Genomic DNA, 21,888 nt, shown 5'->3' with positions numbered 1-21,888 from the left:
AAAGACCTACGTTAGTATCTATTTTCATGAACGGAAAGAAATCTGAAGAGGAGTTTTCACTTTCATAAAAACAGAAAAAAAAAAAGTGAAAAGCAAAAATAGTGTTCATCATCTGTTCTGCAGGAGCCAGAGTGGAGCCATTGAGTAACCCCGAGTACTGAGAGGGGCCCCGCCCAGCTCCTTCCCCAGAAACCACACTGAACACTTCAGTATCAGGCAGCCATAGCTTTGAACCAAGTCTGTGAGCTTCTGTGCTTGATCTCCACTTATGGTGTGCATCTGTTAGCAAGATGAGTGCTAAGGTAGTTGCTGCTTAGCCTTCGGAAAGACTTCATAAGAATGGTCTACTTTTGGATAGCGGGGAAACTTGTGGTAATTCTCACCAACCTAGAGAGTCCTTCAGATGGCTGTGAGTGTTACTAACAGTTGTCAGTATTCTGACCCTAGCAAAGGCAGACAAGAAACCTTTTCTGGCTACAAATGAGATGTTTAAGGATCTTTGTACAACTTTCTAGAATGAGGAACAATCCTGACTAGTGCCCTCAACTAAATGCAAGAGGTGGAGCAGAAGAGGCTGTCCTTGTCGTCATGGAGCTCACTGTCTAGTGGAGCATAGGGGTGGATAATCCCAGCTTTTAGCATGCTCTGTGAGGGCTGCTGTGGTCCAGGCATTAATATGGCTCTCTAGGAACTGGAGGAGGAGGCAGGCGAGAAAGCAAGAGACAGATGCTCCAGGCTTTTCAACTCAAAGGCAGTTTGCAGACTTGGCTACAAATGTAATTCGTGGGCTCCACCACAATCTACTGACTCAGAAAGCCCGGGGAAGGCCTGGAAATTTGTGTTTTCATAGCTCCAAGTCATTCTGATGCTCACTAAGGTTTGAGAACCACTGCTCTAGACTCTGGCTGAAGAAAGTATCATCACAAACCAGAAGCATTGGATGTCATCTTAGTCTTAGGACTAAGAGTCTCTGGCCACACAGTTGACCTGTTGAATCAGAATCTGTATTTTAAAAAGGTCCCAGGTAGTTGGAGTCCACACCAAAGCCAGAGAAGCAGAGGAAGCACCCGGCACAGGGCTGTGGGCATATGAGTGGGGCTGGCATCTTGCAGGACGTTTCAACCTGGCTGGAGCATAAGGAGCCAGGAGAATGCCGTGGACCATGGAAGGAAGGACACATTAGGATGAGCCTGGAAGGCTGCATCATGTGCTGTCTTGAGGGCAGTGGGGAATCCTGGGAGAGATCACATGTATTTCAGAAAGACATCTCTGGAGGAGACATGAAAGCCTGGAGGAGGCAAGATGGGACAGAAAAACCCATTGGCAGATAAAGACTTTAAGGCCTGGTCCTGGGCTTTCTAACCTCAGCACTATCGCCATTCAGAGCTGAATAATTCTTTGTTGTGGGCTGTCCTGTGCATTGTAGGCTATTTAGCAGCATGTCTGGCATCTAGCCACTATAGTCAGTAGCCCCCAAATGTCTCCAATTGTTGCCAAATGTCCCCAGGAGAGGTGATGGGGGACAGCATTGCCCCTGGTTGGGAACCACTGATGGAAGGCGGGAGGAGGGGGATCATGGTACAGAGATGGGATGTTTGGAGAACTGGTAACTGAGTGAGCTGAGCAGTGTAGACACACTGTGAAACACACTCCGGCATGCAATTACACCATAACATGGGTGGCAATTGGTAGAGACACATTCTAAGATCCAGAGTCAGGTTGCACTTGAAAGTTTGAGTTACTTCTTTTTATATTTACTTTGTCTGAAGGCCTTGGTCTAATTAACCTAATGGCAATGCAGATTTTAACACAGATGATAACCAATACATCAAACATTTTATAAGGACAGGCTGGTAATTACTACACAGGAGATACAATGGAATAAAATGCACAGCTGTTCACTGTCAAAATTCAGCCTGAAGGCTGCAGCTGGCTTTGACATTCCTTGTGCAGAAGTTGAATCTAGGATGTAGGCAGAAGGTGATGTAACTTGTCCAGGGATTCCCAGAACTTCTTCTGTTAAGACAGATGTTTTGATCATCCAGCCTTTTCATCACATGGTATGGGAAGGACTAACGTCTTCTTACAACTTGCAAAGGGAACTTAGATGGACACAAAGCAGCACTGCAGAGACCCTCACTTGCATATTTGACAGCCCCTTCCTTTCAATTCAAACCTTACTAGACAGAGGCCCAATGGGGGCTGTTATTATCTCAGAGATGGATTTAAAACAGCACATCTGGCTGTATGTAATCCATCTAAAATAAAAGTCCCAAATCTGGGCTCTCCTGGGGCATAGGATTTAGGCAGCATTTTCATTTTTGCCATCTATTTAGCCAACTTCTACTTGCATCTGGAGCTTTGCCCACCCCATGATGTTAAATGAATACAGAACAATAAGCAGAGGTTAAATAAATGAGAATGTGGTGAATGGGGTAAATAGAGGCTCAAAGGGGGAGCATAACTTCTCTTCTGCATTGCAGGCAGATTCTTTACCATCTGAGCCACCAGGGAAGCCCCCTTCTGTACATAACCAGCTTAAAATTGAATCTCTGAGTGATATAGTACTTTTAAACCATTGTCTTATGTTATTTTACTTGAATTTGTATGTGTGCTAAATTGCTTCAGCCATGTCTGACTCTTTGTAACCCTATGGACCATAGCCTGCCAGGCTTCTCTGTCCATGGGATTTCCCAGGCAAGAATACTGGAGTGGGTTGCCATTTCTTCCTCCAGGGGATCTTCCCAACCCAAGGATCGAAGCTGTGTCTCTGGCTTGGCAGGTGGTTTCTTTACCACTGAGTCACCTGAGAAGCACAGGGCAAGTCTGAACAGTGGCAATTTTTCAAGTCTTTCCAGATGGTTCTATTGAGTAGATATGTTTGCCATCAGGGCCATCGGGTTCAACTGTATAGATTGTACACTGCACAATTTTAATAGTCACACAGCCTGTGATGTGAATGGTGCTTCCTGAAATTCAGTTCTGAGGAGGTCTGGTTGAAAGCTACTGTAATGGTGGAAGGGTTAGAAACTGGGCAGAAGCTAAACCTGGACTTAAATGATGGGCTTCTCACTCACAAGCTATGTGGAATGAGGAAATTACTTAACCTATCTGATTCTTAGTTTTCTTATCTATAAAATGGGGTTGATAACAAAAATATGCTAGCTCCTTTTAGGCATTTTTGTGAGAATAAACTGAGGACATAACTCAAGTATTCTAAACATTTAGATGCTCAGTGATCTGCCAAATCCATGAAGACCTCCCCACCCAACCCCCCAACCCGGCTCCCCAGCCACAACACTTAATCCACTTAATCCCCAGTCTGGATTTTCTGACAGGTTGTGCTGAAATGATATGCAACCTACTGTGTGTTTCTCTGCATTCTGGCTAGGTCTACAGTTACATCAGCCATCACAATGGAATTAATTGCAGGCAATATCCTCTGAGCAGTTTTTTTAAAGATTCTTATTTGCATTTCCTGATTATTTTTTCTTTGATGGCTTTAATTTAGAGAGTAAATAAATTGCAGGATATTTTTGAGGAGCTTTTTTTTTATTGTTGAATTGTTCAGTTGATTTTTTTTTTTTTTTTTTGGCTTCTTGCAAGGCATGATTGGAATCCTGCCCCATGAATTATGCTGGCAATTTTGGTGACAGAAATGAAAAATTGTAAAGTCCTAATTAGCCTTTGAATCAATGCCAAGACAGTTTGTGCTAGTGAAGTAAACAAGGCTCTGAGAATAAATTTTTAGATGCATGTTGAGAAGAATTAAAAGAAAAATGGTATTATTCTCCAGTCTGTTTAGAGTTCTGAAGGTGGTGGTCAAGGTTTCATGTGAAGCTTCAATTTCTTGTTCAATGTCTTAAGAGGATTAATTGAACCAGTTATGGTTGGCCTTTAATTACTTGCTGAATTAAATAATAATTGACGATGCAGGCATTATGATTGCTTAATCGATTGTGTAGAAATGTCTTCATGCTCTCATTCAACATGCATCAGACTTGCACATCAAAACCCATGTGCCCGCCTCAAGTAGGGTTGCCAAATAAAATATTGTGCTGGACATACTTATACTAAAAATTATCCATTATTTATTTGAAATTCAAATTTAATCTTCCATTGATTAAATTCAAATTTAATCTGCTAAATCTGGCAGGCTGAGCCACAAGGAATTTTCCTCCCCTTCATTTCCATGTTGCCAAATCAATACTACTTTGAATGTATTGCATCAGGTGAAGGATAAGCTGGGCCAGCAGGGAGAAGCCAAGGACGAGGGCCATGTCCTCTCATCTCTGATGAATGCCTCCTTCCTGCCAGAACTGCTAGCATCAGGGGAGACACTTCTTCAAAGGTTTACCTTTCTGCTTCCTTTTCATCTGGGGCTGAATGACCAGCAGGGCCCAAGTCAAATACTTGACTTAATGATAGCCAGTTTGAAATAAGCATTCTGTCTGCTGAATAAAACTATGATTGCAAAGAGGAAAAATTAGGGGAAAAGAATAATAATGGTGATGATTTTAGCTAGCATCTGTTGAGTGCTTGATAAGTCCCAGGTATGATACTAGGCACTTCACACACATGGACTCTCTTAGGTCCTGATACCTAGCTTTGAGAAAGGAATGCTGTCATTGTCCCTATCTCACTGATAGGGGAACTGAGGCTCAGCCTAGATCACATATATAGAAAGTGATGGAGCAGGAGGCTATAGTCTCCTCCAATATCATCTGCTGGAGGGCAGCAATTCTCAACAGTGAGTGCCAGAGGATATGTGGCAATGCCAGGAGACATTGTTGGTTGTGGTGACTATGGTGGGGGGTGGCATCTAGCAGACAGAGGACAGGGATACTGCTAACATCCTACAATGCCCTGGGCAGAACCCACAACTAAGGATTACCCAGCTCCAACTGAAGGTGAGAAATGCAGCTGTAGAGAGAAGGGAGGAGAAAAAAGAGAAAAAAAGAGGACGGGGCTCATATTCCTACTTCAGTCCCAATCCAACTGTAGAGGGTTGCGGGCTTGTGTCAGGAGTAGCTCCTGGCCTTCGGAGTGGGAGAGCAGGGGCCAGAGGGAGGTGAACGTTCCAAGGACAATGCTGGCATTCTCCCTGTCAGTTGCTTACCAGAGCTGGAGATTTCTTGACAATCTGTCTGGCCTTCTCAAGTGTAAATGTCCATCCCTCCTATAAAAATAAAGTTAGACAATATTACAACTTGTATCCCATCTTTTCTTTTCCTGGGTTTCCAAAGTTAGGTTTTTTGTTTGTCACTTAGCAATAAATGCATTATTCTATAGCTTTCTGATAAAATAACTCACAGGAAAGCAATTTCATGTTAATAACTCTCTTTAATAAGGGATTTGCTTTGTGCAAGATGCTAGCTAAGTGCTTTGCAAATATTATGTTATTTAATCTTCACAGCATCTCTGAGAGATATGACCTTTTTACAGATGAAGAAATTGAGATGCAGAAAAGCTAAGAAATTGGCTGTAGATCTCAGAGCCAATGTCCAAAAGAGATGCCATCTGAACCTTTGTCTTCTTGCCTGCTTTGCTAAGCTCAGTGACTTGCCTTTGGGTCTGAAAGCCCCAGTGCAGAAGGTGCAAATTTCTGTTATGGTTTCCTTTTTGGCGGCCCTTGTTAGCTTAAAGTTCATTCTCCACAACATTGAGGGTGGTGTTCCTCTGCCTTAATTATGGGTCCCCTGTTTCTCTGCTTTGGAAATATCCCTTTGAATTTGAGGCCCATCTCAAGCATCTACAGGGTGTAGCACAGTTTCTGATACATTGTAAGTGCTCAATAGATAGAAATAAAATTTTATAGAAATAAAATAAAATTTTATAGAAATAAAAGTGAAAGAAAACATTTATGATATTGTGCCAAGCAAGGAAAAAATAGGTTATCAGATTTTGCACATACAGAAAAGAAAAAAAATCCTGCAAATGTGTGTGTGTGTGTGCTCATTCTACTCTTTGCAACCCTGTGGACTATAGCCCACCAGGCTCCTCTGTTCATGGAATTTTCCAGGCAAGAATACTGGAGTGGGTTGTCATCTCCTACTCCAGGGGATCTTCCAGACCCAGGGATCAAACTTGCATCTCCTGTGTCTCCTGCCTTGGCAGGCAGATTCTTTGCCACTGCACCACCTGGAAAGGCCCTTGCGAAGAAATATGCCATATAATAATCGGTGATAACTTTTTCCTAAATTTTCAATAATGAGCACAAATTCAGCAATAAATACTTTTTAAAAAAAAATAACTCAATACACATTGCCCTGTTGCTTATTGAAAATGATCTGTTCCCAGTACAGGGATGTAGTGAGGACCCTGAGATCTGGGGGTGAATAGACACTCCTGTCTCCTGAAATTCCCGTTCTGGCAAGGAGGCACCAGGAACAGGTTCAGTAAGCACAGTAAGTGGAAGTGAGATGAAGCAGAGAGAAGGTGCTGGCAACATCTTTTTAGGAAGGGCCATTTGGATCCCCTTGAGAGAACTGATCTGATTTTAACCCAGCTCAGTTCTCTAGGGAGACCAATGTTTAGTGAGGAATAAAGACAAGGAAGAAAAAGGAGGAGAAGAAGTGACAAGGGTTTTGCCAAGTACCTTCTGACCCCTTAGTGCTGGGCATAATTGCTGCTTCTGGGTCCCCCCTGGAACGCTGAGGGCAAATGTGTATGGTCTTGGCTTGACAAGAGCAGCACTGTCTCCCACAGTTAAAGTGCACTAATACCATCATAAGAGAAATCATGAGTGCTTTTAAAAGATGCTTTTGGTAAAGCTAAATCCTATGTATTGGAAAATAGTCACCGTAGGATATAGTGGAACACAGATATAATAATAGACCGCAAATTCCACCCAAAGGTCAGACATGCCACTATTTGATGAAAAATTAAAAGCAGAGGAGCTCCCTCCATTTGTCTTCCTACATAACAGAAATGGCCTCAAAGCCCCATTTGTCCTTTCCTCTTAACTCTTCTGTCTTCCACTGGAATTATTTATGCATTTACTACCTCCAGTGGGTAGTCAAGTCCTCAGGAACAGCTTCTTTCAAACCTTGCTCCATTTGTAAATTAATTTATGTCGTTAAATTTAGGAGTGAGGAGCAGTTTGTCCTAATAAACTTTTAGAAAAGATCAGGAGTAGATCAGTGAGCTTCTCCCCACCCCTAAATCCCCTTATAAATGCCTGCTCCTTGACAATAAAAAAATTTCACATCTAAAAGCATCATTTTATGTCCCAGGGGGCTTCTTCCTTTGTGGGAGCTTGTCACTGCTGTCAAAGTGTGATGTGAAGAAAAGGCATTTTCTGTAATTTTCAAATCTACTGCTGCTATAATTGATAGCAGAGAACTTGATCACTAAAAATTATTCCCTGTAGAAACTCATGTCTCATAATACTATTTTTCTTTATTTCCTTCACTCCTGAGTGTACCAGAATTCAACTCTTTAACATCACAGAACCTGAGAAGGACCAGTTTGTGACTGTGTCCTGTCTAATTCATACTCCTGAAATGTTGAGGGATTATGTTGAGATCTGGAGCATCCCGGCTGCACTGTATTCTCTGCGTGTTTTCCCATCCTTGTCAATATAGTGCAGTGTGCTTTGGCTGAAACATCTGAATGTTTGCGAAATGCCTTTCCAAATGGTACTCCTTACCCTAAAGTGGCTCAACCCCTTGAATAGGCTAATATGTGCAATGGCTCTCCCAGCAGGGAATTTAGTTTACAGACTTCCCAAACTTTTAAAACTTAACAACAATTTTCTTTTCTAGTACACCCATTAACATCTCCCAGAGTGGGCGTAAAAGCAAGGCTTTTTGTGTCAAACGTGTCTCATTTGATTCTGAACAGAGTAACTTACTGGCTCTGTAACTTGGGACAAGTTATTTATCCACGCTAAGCCTCAGTTACCTCATCTATAAAATAAGGATAATAGTAATTACTACTTAACACTTTCTACATTGTAGTCTTACCAGTTTGCTGTCATTCTTCTCTCCCAGGATACAAAACCCTTGATGAGAAGGATTATGTGTCATTCACTATTACATCCCTAATATATAATTCATGGCACGACACAGATATTTTAGAAGAACTTGTGGAATGAATGAATGAATGATTGCACAGAGAAATGACTGGTTAAATGAATATCTCTTTTTTCTTTCATTATCAATCATATGCTCATGACTACACTTGTCCCTGGGTTACATGAATTTCCACACAGGTGCGTAGGTGCTAGGCATACAGAGCCAGCACTCTTCCAACTGTCTGATCCTTCGCATTAAATCATCCACATGCCATAGGAGCTAAGTTTGCCATTCCCCTGAGCCTTGGTGATATTATCTGGCTTGTGTTAAAATTTCAGACTTAATTTATCCTTGGAAAACAGCATGACAATGGTGGGAAAGGTGCTGGAATTCAGAGACTCGGACCACGTGCTCTGCTTGCAGACAGCCATGGTTAAATTATATAACCTCCAAGTCTCTGCTATCTGTAAAATTGAATGTAAAGACTCAAAGACATTTGTTAAAGCTATTTGTTTGCTTGTCTTAAAGACAGGCAAAGGGGGCAAATTGTAATCAACATGAAAATGAAGATAATTGTTCTCTTACCTTGGTAGCATTTTCACTGTTGGCAATCTAGCATTTTTAAGCCATTGTTTCTAAAGCATGAGGACCACGCTTCTATCTTCTGGAAAACTACAACTTCAGAATGGAGGGTGCAACTGTAATCAGTGATTGGAAAGAAAGTTGGGGAATAGGTTCTGAGCCAGATATAAAACTCTCCTGGCTGGAAGCCATAATGATGTTTCTGACTCACTGAGAGCAATCATCTGAGCATAAGCAGATTCTCCATCAAAAATGAGGGGCTTGCTTCTGGAAATACTCATTTGATCCTGCAATTTGTTATGGTCAAATCTTTTCAATTTCTCATTACTTTCTCCCTTTGATTGCGGTGTTTCCTTATTCCAGTTTCAAATCTCCTTCAGAGTCTCATGAGTGAATTGCAGAGGAAGCCATTACACGGGCTCACAGAGATATAAGCCCTCACTCTTGAAACTTATAGTCCAAAGAACCATGGATATGTATATTGCATTTTTTTACTCAAGGACTTGGAAAATTCCAAGGACGACATGACATGGCTCCCTAGCAGTCTAAAAAAGGGGAAAGGCCAACCCTTTGCTTGATCATCAGGGCACACAGTAGCATATACCCATGGAGGCATTGCTTATATAAGTTTGTAACAAATAGTAGCCTGTCCAACTGGAATTTTCTGGTTTATTACATTATCTGCATTCCATTGTAACCTATAGTGGCTGTTTTCCAACATGTAGGGTTTAGCTCTCCCAAAGTCCAATTTGATTTTGATGTTCCCACTTTTCCCAGTTTTATGACTCTGGAATATGTGAAAAAAAAAATCACATCAGTTTATGTCATTTTCTTCTTCTGAGGACCAAAAATGGGGGTGGGGGGAGAGAGAGAGAAAAAAAGAAAGAAGAAAAAACTGTGAAAGTAACTGAAAAACACCATCACTTTTGAATGCATTCCCTTATGCTGTTAAATATCTTTTCTTCATACATATTTTACCATTAGCTAAATTTCCTCTTTTTCTTCTCCTGGGCCATTTTTGCATTGTGGACCTATTAGTATCATTTGGACATTTAGTCACACAGTCTCTATCCTTTTTCTCCAGGAAATACCTTTTAAAGAAAGTCTTATTTTAAATAAGACTATTCCCACCCCACAACTTTGCCTGTCATTTCCTGTAGTTTCCAGAGAGAAATATGTTCCTTGCCTCTGGTTTCTAGCAGCTATACACATTCCTTGGCTGATGGCCTCATCACTCTGATCAATGCATTTGTTATCACAGTCTTCTCCCATGCTGATCCTCCTGCCTTTCTCTTATAAGGAACTTTGTGATTACAAGGGGTTCATCCAGATAATCCCAGATAATCTCTCCATCTCTAGATCCTTAATTTAATCATACTTGCAAAGTCTTTTTTGATTCTGAGGATTAGGATATGGACTTCTTTGGGGAGGCCATTATTCTGTATACCATACTGCTCATTCAACAAATATTTATTGAGAAATTAATATATGCAGTGAAATGTGCTGGGCTCTGGGGAAGTCACAAAGAATTTAAAAAATAAATCAGCCAGATTATCTGCTTTCATGGAGCTTACACCTTAACAGAAGGGGCAGACATTAAATCATAATTTTACAGTTATTTATCTTATTGTACAACTGTTTCATTACAATTATGATAATTTCTAGAAGCATGGAGAGCCATGAAAGGAGAGAAATCCTAGAGGACCTAACTTGGGGCATCAAGGAAAACTTCTTAGAAGAAATGATTTCTGATCTGAGCTCTGATGTGGGTGATTAATTAGGTGAAGATGAGGGCCAAGAGTGGAAGCTGAGAGACTAGTTATTAAAACTTTAAAACTCAAAGTATCTTTTAGAACTGTTCAAATTCACTAGGGTCATTAGCTTTTCTTGAGCTAAGGGAAGAAAGCATATTCTCAAGAGAGATACAGTTGCCATTATTTTTTAACTTCTCAAAAGCAGGCAAGAAAGGTTTACAAATTTGAATACCATTTAAGTACCTTCCCTGGAATTATCTTTTCTTCTCCCTATCAGAAGTCAAGGGTAACATTTGTGTTATTAGTGCTGTCCACTGAGGATTCTTGAGATCTCTAAGAGTTTAATGACCTCCAAATAAGACTGAAAATTTAAGTCTGTGTAGACATATTCTCCAAGCTTCCAAATGTGGGCTTAAACTGAAATGCAGCTTGGAATGTCTATCAAATCCTTTGAAATGCTGGGGGAAATGACTGAATAGCAGACTGTACATTCAAGAGTGGTGTTAAATTCTATTCTCAGTTCTGTTAGAGTTTTAAAACTTCAAGTCTTCAGGGAGTGATTTAATTTAGTGGTCTCTGATATTTACAGCCTTTCTATTTCTGTGATAATTTCTTGTCTAATGATCTTCAAAGAGTATTGTGGAAGCAAAATACATAAGAGGTCGATGGAATCTCATTTAATTTTTACTTTTTTAATTATGAGAAAAGGATCATCATTTCTCCCTATATTTTTGTTCCTTTGATCTTTCTCCATGAGCCGTTTCTTTGTTCTTGCTGTGCTTGCTCAGGTGGGTTTTTTGTGTGTATGTGTGTAAGAGCTCTTTGAATCATGGAGAAAATAATTCATAGTGTGGCATATTACAAAAATGCTTTCCCAGTTTGCCATTTGTCTTCTGACTTTGTACATGTCAGGTTTTTCACCAGTTAGATGCATTCATATTTCCCTTTGTGATTTTGGGATCACAAAATTACAAATAAAATTACTTAGGTTTTTCTTCTTTTATGGTTCCGTTCTTTATGACTCAACATTTAATTCATTTGGAATTTATTTTGCCATAAAGAATAGGCAAGTATCCACCTTAAATTTTATTCCTAAATGGCTAGTCTTTAATCCCACCCATTTACTGAATACGCCAGTGTTTTGTCACTAATTTGAAATGCTATTTTCTTTTTATCAAAAACAAAAATCTCAAATGCATTTGAGTTTATTTTTAGACACTATATTTTGTTCCAATTTAAGCTTTTAGGCTGACTTTTCTGCATCTAGATGGCTATATTCCCCTGTAGTTTATCTCATTGCTCATAATTTCCTGAGATGTTTGAAGAGGAACTTTAGAAACACTGTCAAGCAAACAACTCCACAACCAACAATTTACTTGAATTGTGATTTCTCATCTATAAAATTGGGATAATGGAATAACTCTGCAATTGTATGAGAGGATTTTCAATGATGTATGATAAGTACTTAGTCCAGCTTTTAGTGTGTTACAGTCATTCAAATTGTGGTTGTCAATTACCTTTCATTTTTCATACCCTAATGTGTACCTATCATACAGTAGGGGCTTAGTAAATGTATATTATGAGAAGAACAGAATGACTGTCCATGACTTGAAAGTCTATCAGTGTCAGTCAAGACTTTTTCACCCTAGTACTGAGAGTTGGACTACAAATAAAACTGAGCGCTGAAGAATTGATACTTTTGAACTGTGGTGTTGGAGAAGATTCTTGAGAGTCCCTTGGACTGCAAGGAGATCCAACCAGTTCATTCTAAAGGAGATCAGTCCTGGGTGTTCATTGAAAGGACTGATGTTGAAGCTGAAACTGCAATACTTTGGCCGCCTGATGCAAAGAGCTGACTCATTTGAAAAGACCCTGATGCTGGGAAAGATTGAGGGCAGGAGGAGAAGGGGACAACAGAAGATGAGATGGTTGAATGGCATCACCGACTCAATGGACATGGGTTTGGGTGGACTCCGGGAGTTGGTTATGGACAGGGAGGCCTGGTGTGCTGCGGTTCATGGGCTCGCAAAGAGTTGGACATGACTGAGCAACTGAACTGAACTGAACGGAACCATTCCTGGCCTCAGGTATCAAAGATATGTTTGTCTTCCAGGAATGGCATTAATTTATTAAGTGAGGTAATTTGGAAAACTTTATTAAGTCTTCCAGAATATTAAGGCACACAAAAACTGTTCTTGGATATATGTTCTCTTCAAAAATAACATTTGATTTTCTAATGGTTTGCCAAGTCACAGTTGAAGAACAGCTATCACTCAAGAAGGAAATTTCCTTAATCTAAAACTCTGATGATCACACAATTGACTCCTTTTTTATTTAATAATTTGTTTTCTTCTAGACCTGGATTTGTGAGAAAACACTCACATACTATACAGAGTTAGGGTGGAGAACAGAAGAAGTGCAAATACAGCAAGCTGGGTAGGTTGACTAAACAACCGTAGGAGAAGAGAAGCTTGATTTTATTCAGTTTAGTTCAGGTTTTGAACTACTATTTTGCTAGAGTTGCCTGTGGTAGTAGCGATGGAGGCACCAATATAACAAGAGGAAGTAATTTCCTTTCCTTGTTTGACATAGAAATTCTGCTAAACTGAGAACACTTAATTCATTTTTATTTTATATGTACCTGACATGAAAAAAGTCAAGTCGTAACAACACAAATAGATTAAAGAAATTTACCCAAACACACACACACACACACACACACACACCCCATGTTGAAAAAAAAATGGAGCTCAGGATCAGAGATTACTTTTATTGAATAAGAACAAAGGATTAACTGCTGGTTACTAGAGAACATTTTGGTTTTAAATAGGGGAGACTCTAAACTCTACCCTCTTGTCAATTTGATTTTAGTGCTCATTCATGGATTCGTTTTATTTTTTTAAAATGTCACCATTGATTCCAAGAACTGTGGTAGCTGCTGTTCTGTAGTAGCCTTTGGAGGTATATTCTTATGCCTCCAAAACTTATTCAAGTTGGGGCTCCTATTATACTGAACTCTAGGTTGTTACAATAGGAGAATAACACAGAGATGCATTTCTGGGAGATAATTATGTCCTTATTCATAAAGGAGGAGTGGAAAGGACAGAATGCATGCCCATGATGAGTCATCTGGAAGATTAGTGGCAGGAAAGCCCAAGTCTAGATAGATGGATCAAGGCATCCTTTTAAAAAAAAAAAAAAAAACTTTATTGCTAAAAAATGGGATCAAGGCATCTTAAGGATTAAGATTAAGACCATCTTAAGGATTGGTCTGTTAAAGAGATAAAGAAGAAGACGCACTGGAAGTATAGACACTAGCTAGTGTTGGGAAGGAATGTAGCGAGAAGAAGAAATATAAAGGCATTACTGTCCTATTTCATAGAAAGAACTGGGTTAAAATGTAATCCATTCATTCAATATACATTTATTGGGCAGTGTGCCAACCTCCTATACCCAGAACAAGCAGTGGGGAGAGAGAACTGGCTCAGGTGTAGTCCCAGCCTGACAATTATAGTCCAGCTGTCAATCTTATAGCTTCAGACACAGAAACTAATGACTAACATACAAGCTGGAAACTGCAATGCTAGCTGTTAGGATATAGCTGTTAGTATCATGGGGACAATGAGGAACAGAATCTAATCCTCACTGGAGTAGGAACATAGGTGTCCAGTGGTTTCTTGAAGAAGGTGACAGCTGAACTAACTAGATCTTAAAAGATGACTCAGGGAAAGGGCATCATAGGTGCAGGGGAAAATAGAACAAGGTTGGGAGGTGAGAACAAGCAGGATGTGATGGGAATGGTAAGTACTGAGCTGCTGCAGAGAAGTGGATGAACCAGTTCCTCCAAGGACAAGGCTGGGGAGGTAAGGACAGGCTAGTTTATGGAACTCAGGCTTCGTCTTGGCCTTGATGGATGGCTGTCCATCAAGACAGGGAGCATGTCAGATTTGCATTTTGGAAACATCACTTGGGTGCCTGGATTTGAGGGTTTCAAGGTGGGAGGTGGAGATATCAATTACAAAGTTGCTGCAGGACTCCACCCTAGAATGATTATTATTGTTGTTCAGTCACTAACTCGTGTCCAGTTCTTTTTGACTCCATGGACTGCAGCATGTCAGACTTCCCTGTCCTTCACTATCTCTTGGAGCTTGCTCAAACTCATGTCCATTGAGTCAAGGATGCCATCCAACCATCGCTCATCCTCTACTGCTCCTTTCTTCTGCCCTCAATCTTTCCCAACATCAGGGTCTTTTCCAATCTTTGCATCAGATGGCCAAAGAAATAATAAGTCCCTGAATGAGGCAGGCAGAATTGAAGATGAAGAAGGGGAATAGACTAGAAAGAACCATTTAGAAGGGTGAAGGCTGGTGTCGATACTGAAATATGCAATATGGGAGGAATAGCTGATGTGGGGAAAAGATAATAGTCCAGTTTCTGACATGTTATGTTCAAGCTGTCTTTGGGACCTCCAAAGATGATATTTATCTGGCAGCTGCGTGCAGTGGCTGAAGCTCTGAGGAAAGTCTTGAGCTTTGTTTGTGAGGCTTAATAACAAGAGCAAATGTTTTGTATGTTTATGATGATCAGTCACTATTCTAAGAATTTTCACACTTGCCAATTTGTGTAGTCTTCACATTAGCCCTTGGTGGTAGGCTCTATTCTATTCCTCATTTAACATATGAAAAAGCACAAAGCAGTTAAATGATATATCTCAAAGCACTTAGCAAGTACATGGTGGGGCCAGGGTCACTGATCCCCGCAGGATGGCATTGGGCAGTCTGTGCTTAACTGCCAGGCTGTCCTGACTATAATTACTCAGAGAGAAAGCCCAAGTGAGCAGAGTCCTGGCTGGGTGGGTCCTGGTGCTTAGGAAGGGAAGGGTAGCCTCAAAGCGACAGAGTAGTGCAAGGAGAACCAGGAAAGAGCAGAGAAGTTTCTGGAAGGGAGTGGCAAGCAGTGTTAAACGCAAAGGATAATGGACAAGAATGATCCTGGATTTGATGTTTAGGAAGTCATCAGTGACTCCTTAAGTCATCAGCTTAAGGAGAAGTGTTTTATTAGAGTAATGGGGCTAGAGGCCAACCTGCAGTAACTTGAGAAGCAAATGGGACATGAAGAAAAGCTCTTCTCCTTTAAAAGACAGCTGGAAGTTGCTGCTGCTCCTAACACTTATTAATGGTTATTACAAGCAAAGAAAGCACCATCCTAAAATTCAATCTCCTGCCCCACTATAAAATGCATATACACATTTATAGGTATATATGCATATAAACACACCTGGAAATATATATTAAATTTTAAAATATTCACAACTACCCTATGAAGCCTGAGTATTATGTCCACTTTACAGATGAAGAAACTGAGGCCCAGAGCAATTGAGCAACTTGTTTAAGGAGAAATAGAACATAAGAAATGCAGCCAGGTTTTGAGCCCAGGTGTTCTGGCTCTAAGATCTGTGCTCATAACCACAATATTGAACTATCCCTCAATTAGAGGAAGGAAAAAATTAGATAGTAGCTGGAGAAGAATGGGAGTCCTGGGGTTTATTTTTATATTAATTTTTGGAATGGGAGCAACCTGAGCTGGTTAATAGGTATCCTCCTTTCACTACTTGGGTGTAGATAACTTCAGTGTAATTTGGCCCAATTAGCAAACTGTTATGAGAAAATCCATAAAAAAGGAGTGAACTCTAAATATATTGTTTCTAAAACCTTCAGTTCCGTCAGCCCTTCTAAGAGGTCTTAGCAGTGGGGGTTTGGAGACTTGAAGCCCATAAACAGAGTTTGTTAATGAATCCATGAGAAAAGGGACAGAAGTCAAGGAACCAAGGATGAGGCTGGGGGTAAATGGAGACATGTGACTTTGGGTGTCTGGGAAACTACCAGATGACAAAGAAAAGGCCAGCAGCAGGAGGAGAAACAATATTTTCAGGCTTGTTGATGGCAGCTTTCAGGCTTGGGCCAACAGTTTTTACCCTTCAGTGCTCATCAGAAGTTTTGTAGAAGTGCAGCTGCTCAAATCTCACCCCAGAAGTACTGAACCAGATGCCCTTGGGTGGGACTCCACACATATTTCTAAAAACTGCTTCACGTTCTAAAATCAGCTAAACCATTTATACTCTGGTATGTTCCACTGAGATCAGATAAACCCTTGCTAGAGAGGAATAAAGCAAATACATGTTCAGAAAGGCCCTTTCCAGCTTGTCTTTCATGTAACAAAACTTATAAAGCACCTACATGTGTCAGGCATTGCACAGTCCTGGAAACATGATGGTGAGTGAAAAAGACATGGTTCCTATCCTCAAGTGCTAGGAAAAAAAAACAAAGTGCTGTGTGAGAGCACAAAGAAGACCTTCAGATGGAGTGTGAGGAGGGACATTTCAACAGAAAGCTGAAGGAGGAGAAGTAGCTGACTGTGCAGAGAACTGGAAGGGTTCTAAGCCAAGTACCCAAAAACAAGGGCTCTGAGGCAGATGTAACCAGAAGCCTGCATATGCAGTCAACACCTGCTGCACCTTGGAGGGAGCCGTCTCCACTCCTTCCCAGGGAGAGCCCAGCCCTGCTCTGCTGCGCTTTCTGTTCCTCTTTGCACCCTCTGTTAGAACACTTGTCTCTTCGTCAGCGTTTGTTTACAAGTCTGCCTCCCTTGTAGAATCACTATTTGCATCGTGACTGCCTGTCTCATTTACTGGAATACTGTCCTACATAATTCTCTCTATATAAATATTTGCTGCCTAGGGGAAAAAAAATCATTCTGTAGAAGATACAGGACTATAGGCAAGTCTTTTGATTCTCCAAGTCTCAGTGGACTTATCTATAAAACGGAGGAGTCATATCTGTCCTGCAGATTTGTGATGGTTAAAAGAGATCGCTTACTCAATGTGCCTTGCAGTGGGGCTAGCACACAGTAAGTGCTCAAGAAATGTTTGTTGAGGCGTGGCTGGCTATGTGAATGTCTGACCAAATGATTTAACCAGTAAGTAGAAAGTTGCTATCCTTGGGCAAGATTCTTAGAACTTAAGCTCTTCATAATATTTCCATTAAAACTAAAACCAAGAGATGTTTACTTTCTGATACTGAGAACTGGCTACTCTGAATGTGCTTCATAATCTCTGCCAAACACACATGTGCTGATGTGAAGAGTTGCAGGTCTGAAGTCTGAAGCCCCAGGTTAAGTTCAGGTTCTTCTCACTAGATATGAAACCTAGGTCAAGACCTTAAGCCTCAACTCCAAAATATGTTTAATAACTATATCTATAACAGAGTTTGGCCCTGTGATACTATCTAAAGTTGGAGACATCAGTACACACACACACACACATACCCACACACACACACAGATGGATAGATTCATAGGTTACATACATACATACTTTATTAAATTCTCCACCAGGAGGATCTAGAAGCAATGTCATTCCAGTAACAACTTGAATACCCAGCAACTAGATCTTGGTTTATAAACACCATTTTCCAATAAAAGGAACCAAGCCATCTTAGAAAATGGTGGATTTTAGGGTTGGGGCAGAAAAAATACAAGATGACAATACAATACTCATCTGGCATTACCAGAAAGTAAGGAAGTTTGAAAGGGAAAGAGGAAAAAATGAAAGAAGGAAGAACAGCAAAGGAAAAAAAAAAAAAGAAAGAAAAGGCACTGTGTTGAAAAGGACACAGGGCAATCTGAAAGAGATCCTAGTGGCCAACACCGAAAAAAATCTGAGCAAGAAAATAAGTAACAGTAGTGGATTATAACTCAAGTATAAAATACTTATATACAAGTCTATATTGACATAAATGAATAACTGAATAAGTAAATAGGAAAGAAGAGACACATCTTTGCAGAAGAATTTCAAATAATGTATGTAGATAGATACTCCCTTCTCCCGGAGGTAAGCTTGGAGCCCCCATTCTGTTAGATTTAGTGACTCAGTTATAATGAATAAAGAAAAGAAAAAGGTAAAGATAGCGACTTCCCAGTGAGGAAACCTGGCAAATGCCACCTTAGCCAACTGAGCGTGGTATCATGTATCATGTATCCCTGATAAAATGTAATGACAAGGGCACTTAGCCTCTGTGGTTTTCCTTCCAAAAACCTGTAAGTCTCTCTACTCAAAATAAAGACATCAGACAAATCCCAATTCGAGGGACATTATATGAATATACTTAATCAGTACTCTGAGAACTGTCGAAGTCATGAAAAACAAGGAAATAGTGAGAAGCTGTCACAGACTACAGGAAACTAACGGAACACTAAATGCAACATGTGTCTTGGATTAGATCTTAGAACAGAAAAAAGGACATTAGCAAATTAAAAAAAGGTGAAAACCAAATCAAGTCTAAACTAGTAATGAGTAGTAATAGTCACGTGTGCATGTATACTCTGTCACATCCGATTCTTTGTGACTATAGCCACCAGCTTCTCTGTACATGGGATTTCCCAGGCAAGGATACTGGAGTGGATTGCCATTTCTTCCCCCAGCGGATCTTCCCAATCCAGGGATTGAACCCATGTCTCTTACGTCTCCTGCGTTGGCAAGCAAATTCTTTACCACTGAGACACCTGGTAAGAAATAGTCATGTGACTATTGATTAAGGACTAGTACATGACAATTACAAGAATAATGTGGCTTCTTTAGTTTTGACTAAGTACTGTTAAAATGTTAACATTATGGGAAACTGAACTTGGGTCAAGGTGTACTCTCCATGGTATGGTATGATATTTTTACAACTTTTGGTAGATCTGAAAGTATTCCAAAATAAAAAGCTTATTAAAAATAGTTTGGGGGTGATTAGATGATAATGTATCTAAAAGCGTTTTGTGAGCTCACAGAGCTGAGCACATCATTTGAATGGAAAGGTGCTGTCCATTGTAGGATTAAATTTAGTGATTAATAAATCTTAGAAAATGTCGAATTTCCTGCTCATCTATAATATTTTCCTAAACTCTACTACCTTCCATTAAAAACATGCCAGGTATTTTATTAATGCCAGATATTTTCTTAATAAACAATGTTTAAAAAATATAAATCCCTGAGATCAGCTTGTTTATTCCTCAATTGAACAAGAATTTGTCCTGTGTCACTATGGACCATAGCCCTCCAGGCTCCTCTGTCCGTGGGATTCTCCAGGTAAGAATACTGGAGTGAGTTGCCATGCCCTCCTCCAGGGGATCTTCCCGACCCAGGGATTGAACCCACACTACTATGTCTCCTGCATTAGGGCTCCCCAGGTGGTGCTAGTGATAAAGAACCCACCTATCAATGCAGGAGATATAAGAGACACGGGTTCGATCCATGGGTTGGTAAGATCCCCTTGAGGAGGGTATGGCAATCCACTCCAGTATTCTTGCCATGGACAGAGGAGCCTAGCAGGCTACAGTCCATAGAGTCACAAAGATTCAGACACAATTGAAGTGACTTAGCACGCATTGGTAGGCAGGTTCTTTAACAGTAGTGCCACCTGGGAAGCCCATCGCTTTCTCATAAAAAGTGCTAATCTACTCTTTCCAAATCTACTTATGTCAGCTTCCTGATTGTTTGGATTCCAGGGAAGCACAGATTCCTTGTGCGTGCCCACAGGCCCACACACTCAGCACTGGAGAGTTATGGTGGTTTCCTGCAGAAATTGGATTTACCGTGGGAAAAGCTGTTGCAAAGTCTAGATTGCTTTCCTAAGGCAGCAGATCTCTTTAGCAGTAGTTTAAATGGGCCAGAGACCCCAGAGAAGTAGGAGAATCCATCTCCACTAGCATACACCTTCTGAATATAATTCTCTTTTAATGTGGATCAGAGTGCTGTGAAGTAAGTCTTGAGCACACCTTAGAGGTGCTGGTAGATGCAGCCTGTCCCTCCAGCTCAGGGGTGGTGAAGAAAGGGATCTGTTCAAAGCCACAGGGTCTGCTTGGGGATCTCAGAGTTAGGGGACCAGGAGGGAACAGCATAAGACTGAGGAGGCTCCAGGCTGCACCTAGCCCAGTCGGAGCATGAGCGCATGCACTGTTGTTCTCTGACCCAAAAATGAGAAGAGGTTCAAATCAGAAGGGCACACATGGAGGAACCACATCTGGTTTTCAGTTGGCGAGCTGTGGTATCAGAATCACATTTAAGCACATGCATACAGAGACACACAGCAGCAGTAGGCAGGGCCTTGCTTGGTGTGTGAACGAGAGGAGGGATGAAATAAATAATCCCCCTAAAGTAGGTGACACAAAACCATCTGGGTGGTCTTTACAACACAGCCTGCAGGTTTCCTTTTCCTCACCTCTTCCCCCTTCTCTTGTTTCTCCTTGTCTTGTCCTCGTCTCCCCTCCACTCCCCCTCTTCTCACTCCATCCTCCTGGTACCCACTGAACGCTGCAGACTGTTTCTTGCTTCAATTAATTATGGATGGAATTGTCATTTTGGAGCACACGGTAGAAAAGGATATAAAGACGAAGCTGAAGGACTGGCAAGAAGTGGCTGAAATTTCAACGTCGCTGCAAATGATGTAGGTTCAGGGGATCCCTACAAGCTGTTCTACCTTTCGCTTTTGGCCCCCCTAAAGTCAGATGTCCATTTTTCTACACTTTCCCCCTGCAGGCCCCTGGAGCAGAGAGATTTCTTCATCCCTCCACCCTGTAAAATGCATTTCACAGGGACAATGGCTTGTATCACACTACATTTTACCGGCATCTGAAACACACACAAAGCAAGATCTCAAGTGTGTACAGTCCTGCTTATGAGGAACTAGCTGGCCCAGGAGCAGTGGTTTAACTCAAAATACCAGTACCCCAGGAGAATCAATGGAGAATCAGAGCACAGTGGAAAGAACTTGGGCTTCAACGACAAACAGACTCAGGGCTGAAGCTTCTCATTGCCATTTACTAGCTGTGAAACTGAGAAAAACTCACCTTCTAGTCTCCGTTTCCTCATCTCTAAGTTACATATACTCCCCCAAGGGCATTGCTAAATGAGATCACCCATGTACAGTGCAGTGCCTGGCACATTCACTCATGTATCAAGCATGTGCCTGACATGATGGAGGGGACAAAGATGGGCAAGATGCAGAACTGCTGCCTGGTCTATTTACACTCTAACAAGGAAACCTATGTACATGTAACATCTTCCTATCTCTGTGCCTCCCTTTCCTCGTCTGCAACGTGTGGCCGACAACACCACCTACTTCATAAGGTTAATTATGTATGAAGCATTTAGAACAGCACCAGCACATGGCAGTACTCAAAAAGCATTTCACGCTGATGACTGAGAGGAGAGTGAACACTTTGTCGAGAGGATTAGGAGTTATTTCACAGAGAAAGTGGCAGTGAGATGAGCTAGAAGGATGGGCTTGACGTTGATGGGTCATTCTGGGCAGAAGGAATTATTAAGGACAAAGGTGCAGGAAATGTGGGAAGGTTGAGGCAACAAACAAATATTTCTTTGTTATGTATAAAGCATTGTCCTACACATTGGGTATACAGTGTAAAGAAGATAAACTCTGATCTCCTGGAGGTTATAGCCTAGTGGGAGAGACACAGACAATCACACAGATGTATCA

General features: G+C 41.0%; 1 protein-coding gene across 1 annotated transcript in view; it reads right to left on the bottom strand.

Annotated features, from left to right (window-relative positions):
• Positions 1–21,888, bottom strand: part of AOAH (acyloxyacyl hydrolase) — a 184,338-nt gene that overhangs the window by 118,298 nt on the left and 44,152 nt on the right. The window contains exon 5 of the mRNA XM_055590397.1: positions 5,120–5,179. Coding sequence (XP_055446372.1) covers positions 5,120–5,179 — 60 coding nt within the window. The remainder of the gene's footprint in view (positions 1–5,119; positions 5,180–21,888) is intronic.

Source organism: Bubalus kerabau, chromosome 8, assembly GCF_029407905.1.
Source record: "Bubalus kerabau isolate K-KA32 ecotype Philippines breed swamp buffalo chromosome 8, PCC_UOA_SB_1v2, whole genome shotgun sequence".
NCBI classification, from domain to species: domain Eukaryota; kingdom Metazoa; phylum Chordata; class Mammalia; order Artiodactyla; family Bovidae; genus Bubalus; species Bubalus kerabau.
Note: the sequence above shows the minus strand (reverse complement) of the source record. Positions and strands in the feature narration are given on the sequence as shown.